The 11,292-nt window shown below is 35.9% G+C and overlaps 1 protein-coding gene across 1 annotated transcript; it reads right to left on the bottom strand.

Moving 5' to 3' along the window:
* Positions 1 to 182: 182 nt before the first annotated feature.
* Positions 183 to 1,965, bottom strand: LOC111409711. The gene is made up of 3 exons (XM_023039721.1): positions 951 to 1,965; positions 311 to 369; positions 183 to 227 (listed from the first exon to the last, which is right to left on the bottom strand). Exons 1-3 carry the CDS (start codon positions 1,963 to 1,965, stop codon positions 183 to 185), a joined length of 1,119 nt encoding a protein of 372 aa, XP_022895489.1.
* Between the last annotated feature and the right edge of the window lie 9,327 nt (positions 1,966 to 11,292).

Raw genomic sequence — 11,292 nt, 5'->3', positions numbered from 1 at the left:
GGTATTGTGATATTTAATGGTTGTTTGGGTTTAGCATCTAAGTTCTCTATTTCAACCTATAAACGTGAATCAACCTCCTCATGCACAACGCTACAATCAACTCACGTGCAAAAAATAATTTTCGTTTCACATGAATAAGCAAAAATCTAACTTAAACACATAACTAGTCCGCAATTCATAAATCAACGCATGTTCTCAATTACGCATATCAATACCGGCAAGGTTATCTGACACACACAAGCATGCAAAAAAACACGAAATGAATTTTTTTTTTGAATAAAAACACAAACACATAAAACAAGCAAATCACACATAAGCATTCGAGAAACTCAACAATATAAGCAAATGATGTCACTCCCCCAATCTTAACTGAAACATTGTCCTCAATGTGAAATTTAAAGGAAAAGGAGGAGGAGTTCCTTGAAATGTCAGTATTGCTTATGATGTTGTGGTATCTTGGTGCTGGCTGCATTTGATTGACTCTTCTTCTACATTTTCCCCCAAACTTGAGATTTGTCCCATTTTCTCCATGTCCATGTTGGTTTGAGTGTTCCGCGACGTCATGTTCCTGAAAAATTAAATTTGAAAAATTAAACTCATGGAACAAGGATTACTTAGCTCAAACATCTAATAACCAACTTAATTACTCCAAGACCTATGGGTAGAAGGTGCATGGGTGATGATTCCTAAATAAACTATAAATTAAACTATCTTAGAACTTTGAAAACAAAATAAATAAAATAAAAGCTTGGGTTGCCTCCTAAGAAGCACTTCTTTTAAGTCATTAGCTTGACTTGTGTCGCTGATTTATCATGGTGACTCAAACCAAGTTATTCCATAATTGCACTTTGTGCAATTTTCATTGATGCAGTCCTTTTTGCTCTCCAAACTTTGATTTGTCCATTCTTATCTCTACCAAGAAGTTCTCCAAATTTTTTTTTTATTCTGACAGTTTCGTTGATCAGGTGGCTCTTCTTCATCAATTCTATAGTAATCATTTTTATTGGGAGGTTTCTCATATTGGATGTAAATATTGAATATCTCCTGCTTGTCATCCACCCTCAAGATTAGTTCTCCCTTCTCCATGTCAATAAAGGTTCGTCCCGTTGCTAAGAATGGTCGACCCAATATAATTGGAATGTCTCGATCTTCTGGTATGTCCAATACAATGAAATCCACAGGAAATATTAAATTTCCTACTTTTACTAGTACATCCTTAACTTTGCCACGTGGCCTTGTAATTGTTTTATCAGCAAGTTGTAGCATTATTGATGTTGAGTTGACTTCACCTAGTTCCAATTTCCTGTAAGCAGAATACAACATTAGATTGATACTAGCACCAGTGTCACACAATGCATTAGTTGAATAGGAATTTTCAATTGAAACTGGTAAAGTAAAACTCCCTGGATCCTTCAATTTAGGAGGCAATTTTCTCTGGACTCTTGCACTACTTTCCTCAGTTAATGCCACAGTTTCAAACTCCGGAAACTTTCTTTTCTTTGTCAACATCTCTTTCAAAAATTTCTTATAGCTTGGAATTTGTAGTATCGCATCTATGAACGGAACATTGATCTGGAGCTTCTTGAGAACATCGAGAAATTTTTCATAGTTTGTATCTTGTTTGTTCTTCTTGAGCTTTTGAGGAAAGGGAATGGGAGGCATGTAAGATTTGTCTGGACTTAGTGCTTTGGTAGCTGATGTTTCTGTACTTTCTCCATTTTCAGTTGTGTTTGGTACAGATTTTTCTACCCTTGTAGCTTCATCAATCACTTCTTGGTCATTTTTTCTTTTGGGTCTCTCTGTAGTGAGCTCTGGCGCTTGTACCTCGCTCTTTGTATTTATGACATGAATATTTTGCTCCATCGACTTTTTTTGAAGTCTTTGGGGAAACGAAAGTGGAGGTACATATGCTTTAACTTTTAAGGGAGCCCTGGGTGGATCGTTCTCCACTACTTTAATTGCCATCAACTATTCCTTAGGATTTATCATTGTATTACCTGGCAATGTCCCTTGTGGACATTCTGCAAGTTGTTGTGCTATTTGACCAATTTGTGTCTCCAGTTTCTTGATGGATGCTTGCTAATTTTGAAAGTTCGTGTCAATTTGTTGGAACACCTTGTCCGTCTTCTGCACATATTGTTGAAACATCTTCCCTAAATTTGGTCTTCTTTCTTGCTGGAAATTGTTACCATATGAGTTGAAATTACGGGAGCTATTTTGAATAAAGTTTACTTGTTCTTCTGAAGAAGTGAGTATCATGCAGCTCTCTGTAGCATGATTTCTCCCACAATTCTCACATATTGAACTGGCCATCATTGCATTTGCTCCATGTGTTTGCAATTTTACAAGTAACTCTACATGTTTTGTTAAAGCTGCTATCTATGCATTGGTAGATGTTGTGTTGTCTAATTCACACATTTCTGCTGCCTTTGGTGGTACCACTCTTTCTGATGAGAACATTGAATGTGTGGTGGCAATTAACTCAAAGAGGTCTATGGTTTGTTGCACTGATTTCCCTATGATTGATCCTCCAGCAGAGGCATCAATTTGAGATTTTGACAATGGTGTAAGTCCGGTGTAGAAGTACTACACTTGGTTTCCTTGAGTGATTCCATGGTTTGGACATTTTCTCATCAGCTCATTAAATCTATTCCATGCCTCATGATAGCTTTTTCCCTCTTTCTATTGAAAAGTTTGAATTTCCAATCTGATTTTAGCTACTCTGGCTGGTGGAAAGAATTTGTTGCAGAATTTCCTGATCAGTTCTTCCCATGTAGTAATGCTAGCATGAGGCTCCGCATCTAACCACTCCAAAGCAGCATCTCTCAATGTAAATGGAAATAGTCGTAATTTAATAGCATCTTCATTGACCCCCGGAGCATGGAAGTTCTGATAATTTCTGAGAAATCTGGAGAAATGTGTGTTCGGATTCTCATGAGGTAACCCGTAGAATTACAGAGTGTTGTTCATCAAGTTAATCCAATCCGGCCTGATCTGAAAGTTATTCACCCCAAAATCTGGATACACAATACTGGAGCGCATGGGTGCTGCTATAGGTGTCAGGAACATTGATACTGGCAAATCACCTTCATTTATTTCCCCTCGCTCATGCTGCTGTTCCGGTGGTACCACCACTCTTGCGGCCATTTGCCCAATCGGCTGAATGGGGATATGGATTTGTTGATTGTCAGCCATTTGATATTGCTGTTTTTGTTTGTGTTCCTTGCGTCTTCGTCTGAAGGTACTTTCTATCTCCGAATCAAATGGTTCAAGATCGTTGCCTTGTGCACGGAGCATACAACGAACACAATTTTATTTAAATAAAAGAAAAATAAACAAATCAAATAACAGTTAAAATAAAAAAAATAAATTAAGACTAAAAGAAATAGTCCCCGGCAATTGCGCCAAAAATTTGTTGTAAAATTTTGTTTCACAAGTGTACGACCCGTAATAAGTAATAGTGGACCTGAGAGTCCGATTTGTCGATCCCACAATGACTATTTTCTAGCACTTAATTCATTCTTTCTTTAACTACTATTTGACTAACACAAATCAAAGGTTGTAAAATCTGGATTTTAATCTAAATTCTAGAAAATAAATGAATGTTCACACGATTGGTTGGAGAATTAAATAATGAATGAATGTCAAGGTAGAATAACTTCACCAATTGATCACCTTTACATCTCAAATTAAAACTCAATTTTAATGTAATGCTCGATTAAATTCTCCTATTGTATTCGATTTACCCCTCTCGAGTTCTCATTGAGCCTATTCAACTAATTAAATTTCATATTTCTATGCAAATTCAATTTAGTTAAACGAGTTCTATATCTTAGGAATTCAATTATGACCGCGATAAATGGTATAGGTATCTCTACTCATTATACCAATGTACTTGATTTTACTACATGGTCTAAATCCTAAACTAATATCTCTATTTATAAAAAATTCACAAAAATCATCAAATTATTGATCAGATAATTTAATGCATTCAACTCATAGCAAAATCAACACATGGAAGAATTAAAAACTGAAAGTTTTAATAAGAGAATGTAAAAGATCCCAATTGGTTACATTATTCCCCCTAACAATGAATTTAGCTACTCATAATAAAGAAGAAAGGTAGGAATTTGTCTTAGAATACATCACCGAGTTTGTAATAAAGATGTAAAAGAAAAAGTAGAATTCTTACACCAAGATCTCGTTCATCTTCCAATGAATGCTTCTAATCTTCAATTGCTTGGTGTTAATCTTCTTGAATTTCTCTTTTGAATCTCCCTTCTTGTTGTCTTCTCTCCAATATGTCAAGAACCCTTCAAAAGTATGAGGAAGATATATTTATAGGTGCCCCCTCCGTTTTATGTAGAAGTAGAATTTTTATGGATCTAAAAAGGCCCAAAAAACGCGCCCTAGATCTTTGATCGCAGTGCCTAGGCGCTGATGGTAGCTCCTAGGCGCTATGGTTTTGGTGCCTAGGCGCTATGGTAGCGCTTGGGCGCTATGGATGTGGCGCCTAGGCGCTATGGTTGTAACACCTAGGCGCTACCTCTCGAGTCCAAATTTCATCTTCTTTTTTTTTTCAGTTTCGTAGCGCCTAGGCGCTATGAATGCAACGCCTAAGCGCCATCTTTCTGCCCCAATTCCGTGTTTTTGGCCTCTTCGTCCACTTTAATACTTCTTTTCACATCGATTCTCCTAATCTTCAAAACAATACTAACAAACACATAAAAAACGTTCTATACTCATAAGATCTAGCAAAAATCAAGCTAAAATTGTGCAAAAATCATGAGTGTAACAGACTCATCAGTTAACATGTATATTAGTATATATTTTGTTTCAGTCATTTTGTATGAACAAGCTTAAAAGTGGCTTTTTAGTTGATTATTTTGATGAAATATATGCCATTAAGAAAAGTAGCTAAAAGCATCAATATTAAGCATAGCTACTGGACATCTTAGTTTACAAAGTTAATTTATATTGTATACCTATGGTTTTCACATTTTGCATTTTATTTTATTTACTTCCACTATTAAAATAGGTGGCATCGGCGATGGATATATTCATCAGTAAAGGTTGAAATGACGTCGGTAAAACTATTTACCCTTGGAATTTTTCCTTCGGTACATACTGAAGGTGAAAGTCCAGTCAGTAATTTTTTGACACCAATGTAATTCGTCAGTAATCACCATTTAACAATAGACTTTTATCCATTGGAAATACTAACGAATTTCAATGGAAGTTATTAGCAACAATTTCAACGATGACTTGGTTTGATGGAAATTACTGATGGATTTGTCCATTTCTATTTTCGTTGGCAAATTCCTATATTATTTCCTTCGAATAAAATGTATTTCTTGATTTCTGATGAAAGTTTCCTACGTAAATAAATTTGATGCAAATATGTTTAGGATTTACGGAAAAAATATAAATTTTTATTGTTATATTAATTTCTTATCCTTGTGAATTAAAAGTATTAAAATGTATATTCACAAGTAATATGATCACAAGTAATTTGACTCCATTGCTTTATTTCATAGGTTCAAACTATAAAAAAGTTAAAATAGTCACTACTTACTTGCATTCAACCCAAAAACTTCTCAACATCCACTAAATTGTATGCCTTGAAACAAATAACAGAATAACAAAAATATATTTGATAGGCCTTCCTTTGATCCTCCTCATGATGAGTTCGAACTCTATACGCTTACTCTCGTCTTGGTGCCTCTTGTTTCCATTTGTTGTTCGAACTTTATACTATCCCACCTCACCTCTTCTATCTTTCTATAAATATCCTCTTTTTCCCTTGTTAGCTCATCAATCTTCTTGCAAGCATTGCGTGATAGAATTTAAATTCAGATATCTAGATTTGAACGGAACTAATAATCCAATTTTAATCCTTTCATAAATTTATCCACATTGAATCAAAGAGAACAAAATGAAAGCGGAAGCGTACCTTGATCCATAATTGTAATTGATTTTGAACGGGTTACAATCTTCCAATTGATTCGTGATTTTCCTTTTGAATTCTTGAAAAACTCTCTGTTGATGGGGATGTAGAGGTTATGAGAAAAAATCACGTCAATTGGGGACCATGACCCCATGATAAATAACTGCTAGGCAGTTATCATCTTTTATTTGTTTTAAATTGGCCCCTCATCAATTTAAAACAACTACCCGGCCTCTACACTTTAATCCCATAATAATTGATACCCATTAGTCCAAAATTAAATTCATTGGATCACTTTAATGGACAAAAACTATAAGATAGCAACGCACACTTTAATCATATACATGTGTGGCCCCAATTGATAAAATTTTTCCAACAATCTCCCATTGGGCCATACATGTAATCTTTTAAATATGCACAACCTTATGAGCTCAAAATTTGCTATCATAATTAAGGGTATTTCCAAACAATCTCCTCCATTAGTCATATTGATGTAGGATCAAAGCGATTTTCGTCACACTTAACGTGACTAAATCCATCAATGGTCACGTACACCCATACAAACAAATGACATAGATCAATCATGGGAGCGTAGCATGAAAATTACATGTTATGTGATCCAAACATGTCTATTTTCAACTGGTCCAACCTTATATCTTAAGTGAGATCAATACTGAATATAATAACAGAGTGAAATGAACTGAATACTTTATCTCTGTACAGAAAAATATCCAACTACACAAATGTGTCCAATTAAACATGAGGCAATAAGAATACAAACTCCCACTAAAACACGATATCCTCAATAAATCTGACACCCATACGAGCAGTGTGCTCATGAAAGACCTTGGGTGGCAATCCCTTAGTAAGCGAATTCGCAATCATGGAGTTCGTCCCAATGTGCTCTATGGAAATCTGTCCACTCTGTACTCTTTCCTTCATGACCAGGAATTTAATGTCAATGTGTTTTGACTTAGATGTACTCCTGTTGTTGTTGGAATACAAAACTGTCGAGTTATTGTCATAATATAACTTTAGTGGTCTTTTTATGCCGTTCAGAATGCGCAGCCCAGTGACAAAGTTTCGCAGCCATATTCCTTGGTTAGATGCCTCATAGCATGCTACAAACTCTGCAGCCATGGTAGAAAAAGCTATGAGTGTCTGCTTGGCACTCTTCCAGGAAATAGCTCCTCCAGCTAGCAGATAGATATAGCCTGATGTGGATCTTCTACTGTCTTGGCATCCAGCAAAATCAGAATTGGAGTACCCTATGATCTTCAACTGATCCGATCTGTTATATGTGAGCATGTAATCCTTTGTTCTCTTTAAATATCTCATAACCCTTTTGGCTGCTTTCCAATTATCCATTCTAGGGTTGCTTAAATATCTGTCTAGCATTCCAACAATAAATGCTATGTCTGGACGTGTACAAACTTGAGCATACATTAGACTCTCAATAGCTAATGCATATGGAATCTTCTGCATTTCCTTAATTTCAAGGTCATTTTGCGAGCATTGTCCGAGACTAAATTTGTCTCAATTAGCGACAGGGGTATCACCTGATTTGCAGTCTTACATGCTAAACCTCTTAAGTATTTTATCGATATAGCTCTTTTGTGACAATCCAAGAATACCTCGAGAGCGATCCTGATGTATTTGAATCCCTAATACAAAAGAGGCGTTACTAAGATCTTTTCATCTCAAAATTCCTTGATAAAAATCTCTTGGTTTCATGCAACATGCCTATATCATTAGTGGCAAGCAGTATGTCATCAACATACAAAACCAGGAAAATATGCTTACTCCCACTGAACTTGTGATACACACAATCATCAACAGCATTCATCTCAAAACCAAATGAGATAATTACTTGATGAAATTTGTGGTACCATTGACAGGAAGCTTACTTGAGCCCATAGATGGATTTCTTTTTTTTTGCAAACCATATTCTTCGAGTCTCCAGACACAAAGTTTTCTGGTTGCACCATATAGATCGTCTCGTCAATGTCTCCATTGAGAAACGCCGTCTTAACATTCATCTGATGTAACTCAAGGTCAAAATGTGCAACAAGTGCCATAATTATCCTAAAAGAGTCTTTTGTTGAAACTGGAGAGAAAGTCTCTTTGAAGTCGATGCCTTCCTTTTGGGTAAAGCCTTTTAGCCACAAGACGAGCCTTATATCTTTTCACATTACCTTTCGAATCCTTTTTGGTTTTAAAAATCCATTTGCAACCGATGGGCTTCTCACCTTCTGGTAATGGGACAAGATCCCAAACTTTATTGTCTTGCATAGACTTATACTCCTCATTCATGGCATCAATCCATTGTCGAGAGTTAGAACCCTGCATGGCCTGATGAAAATTGATTGGATCATCTTCCATCATTCCATTATTTTCCTCATGTTCTTAGAGAAATACTATAAAATCATCCAGAATAGCATTTTTCCTTTCTCTAATGGATCTTCTTAATGGCATTGGTTCTTGAGGTTGTTGAGTTTGCACTTCTAGAATAATTACCTCATTTTGGGTGGGAAGTTCTTCAACATTGTCTTATTGAGGTTCTAGATATACTTCTTGATCAATGACAGGTATAGAAACCTGTATATTGTCAAAAGTAATAGTAGGAATCGAGACCGATCCTCCCGTAACTTCTTCCTCAAAGACAATGTCTCTAACCTTATTTCTCCCTCCAAACTCAACATCCTCAAAAAATGTTGTAGGTCCCGTTTCAAAAATTGACTTAAATGTGGGATCATAAAATTTGTAGCTCCTAGATCGCTCAGAATAGCCAATAAAGTAGCTGTTTTCTATTTTGGAGTCCAATTTCTTTTCATGTGGCCTATAAGGCCTAGCCTCAGCTGGACATCCCCAAACGTGAAAATGCCTTAGACTAGGCTTTCTACCTGTCCAAAGCTCATAAGGTGTTTTAGCAGCAGCCTTAGTTGGTACTCTATTCAGAATATAAGCTGCGGTCTTTAATGCCTCTCCCCAGAGTGATTTTGGTAAGTTTGAGTGACTAATCATACTCCTTACCATGTCCTTAAGAGTTCTGTTTCGTCTTTCAGCTACACCATTCATGCTAGGTGATCCTAGCATAGTGTATTGAGGGACGATTCCACATTCCTCTAGGTATTTGGCAAATGGTCCTGGACATTGTTCACTTGATTTGTCATATCTGCCGTAGTACTCACCACCACGATCAGATCTAACGTTCTTTATCCTTTTGTTGAGTTGATTTTCAACCTCAGTTTTAAAAATTCTGAACATGTCCAATGACTCAGACTTTTCATGAATGAGATATAGGTACCCATAACGTGAGTAATCGTCTATGAATGATATAAAATATTGTTGACCATTCCAGGAAGCCATAGGGAATGGTCCACAAATATCTGTATATATCAATTCTAAAACATCTGAAGTTCTGTTAGCACCTAATCTCTTTGTTTTGGTCTGTTTTCCCTTGATACAATCAATGCATACATCAAAATCCATAAAGTCAAGGGAATTTAAAATACAATCCGACACAAGTCATTCAACTCTAGCTTTTGATATGTGACCTAAGCGCTTGTGCCATAATTTTGATGAATTTTCTTTATTTAATTTGTACCACGTGATTCCACATGCAAAGTTTCATTATATGATGCAATAATATCAAGAAAATATAGGTTATCATATGTAGATAACGAACCAGTACCAATAACATTTGAATTTAACAAAAGACTAAACTGATTGTTTCCAAATGAACAACAATAACCTAATTTGTCCAACGAAGAAACAAAAATTAAATTTCGTCTAAAAGACGGTAAAACGCAAGTGTCTTTCAAATCTAAATAATAACCAGTTCTTAATAACAACCTAAAAGTGCCTATTACATCAACTTCCACCGATTTGCCATCACCCACATAGATGTATCTTTCATCATCACTTGACTTTTGGTAGTTCAGGCAGCCCTGCATAGAAACACTTATATGAGTAGTAGCACCAGAATCTATCCACCAAGTGTTTCTAGGCACTGAAGCTAAATTATCCTCAGAACAAACCAAAGTAAGAAGTGTACCTTTCTTTGCACGCCAATCGCGATATTTGGCACAATCCTTCTTCACATGTCCAGTTTTGTTGCAAAAGAAACAAGTTACTTTGTCTTCCTTCTTTTTCTTTTGTACTGGACCCTTATGAGCAGCTTCATATTCCTTCCTCTTTTTCTTGCCCTTATCTTGAGAAGTGCTTGCCAAGTGAGCACTTTCAATCCTTTCTTACTTCAACCTTTCTTCATCTTGCACACAATATGAAATGAGTTCATTTATAGACCATTTTTCCTTCTGGTAGTTATAACTGACCTTAAATTGACTGAATTGTGCAGGAAGTGAGATCAATACCAAATGGACGAGCAAGTCATCAGACAGCTCGAGCTTTAGTCCCTTAAGTTTTGAACCAACGTGAGACATCTCCATGATGTACTCCCTTATGTTCCCCTTGCCTCTATACTTCATTGAAATCAAGCTCTCCAAAAGAGTGCTTGTTTCAACCTTATCGTTTTTCGCAAAATGCTTCTCAATTTCAGCAAGGAACTCCTTGGCATTAGATACCTCTTCGGTATCTGCACCTCTAAAGGCTTCCGGAATGCCACACTTAATGATCATTAGACTCATGCAATTTGAGCGATCCCACTTCTCAAAGTTCCTCTTTTCATCAGGTAAACTTTCTTCTGTAAGAGGAGTGGGTTGCTTGGTCCGAAGAGCAAAGTCTAGATCTATGCAGCCAAGGACAATCAATATATTCTCCTTCCAATCCTTGAAGTTTATCCCATTAAGTATGGGAATAGAGTTAATATTGGCAGATATAGTAACAGATGAGCTAGCTGTAGAGAGAACAAAATAAATAATAATAAAAAAAATGATTAATTATGCTCGATTTAATATCCACATTTAATAATTGATAAATTTAAATAATGGTAAATCCCATCTCAAGATACCTAGTGCAACATCAAGTCTTTAGACAGTAATATTAATTGCAAGTGGTACTATCAGTGTAGTGATCAAACATTGACAATAACTCTTGTCAAATAATAAACCCATCTTTGGATTGATTTATTATTCACATGGAAACCTTATAATTGTCACACATTCATCACCACAAGTGTGTATGTAATTTAGCCAGATATTAACCTTCCTTTGGGCTGGCTAATTTCTGCATAAAAAGACACACACATAACATTCAAGCATCCTAAACAAACCAATCTACACAAAAGAGGTCACTTTGGTAACATATTGTTTCAATTAGTTTACTTAAAATGCTAGACAACCTTAAGTTTTTATAAATGATTACCAAAATTTTGAATTAGATTG

The sequence above is a fragment of the Olea europaea genome, chromosome 14 (assembly GCF_002742605.1).
Source record: "Olea europaea var. sylvestris chromosome 14, O_europaea_v1, whole genome shotgun sequence".
In the NCBI taxonomy this organism is placed as follows: Eukaryota; Viridiplantae; Streptophyta; class Magnoliopsida; order Lamiales; family Oleaceae; genus Olea; species Olea europaea.
The sequence above is the reverse complement of the archived record's forward strand: the minus strand, read 5'-3'. Positions and strand labels throughout refer to the sequence as shown.

What these genes read in the sequence shown, in the direction of transcription:
- LOC111409711 (XM_023039721.1), bottom strand. Translation starts at nt 1,965, where the DNA reads ATGGCAATTAAAGTAGTGGAGAACGATCCACCCAGGGCTCCCTTAAAA. An exon ending in GCCACCTGATCAACGAAACT is followed by an intron (nt 370 to 950) that starts GTCAGAATAAAA and finishes ACAATGTTTCAG; the next exon opens with TTAAGATTGGGGGAGTGACA. An exon ending in AGTTTCTCGAATGCTTATGT is followed by an intron (nt 228 to 310) that starts GTGATTTGCTTG and finishes TGTGTGTGTCAG; the next exon opens with ATAACCTTGCCGGTATTGAT.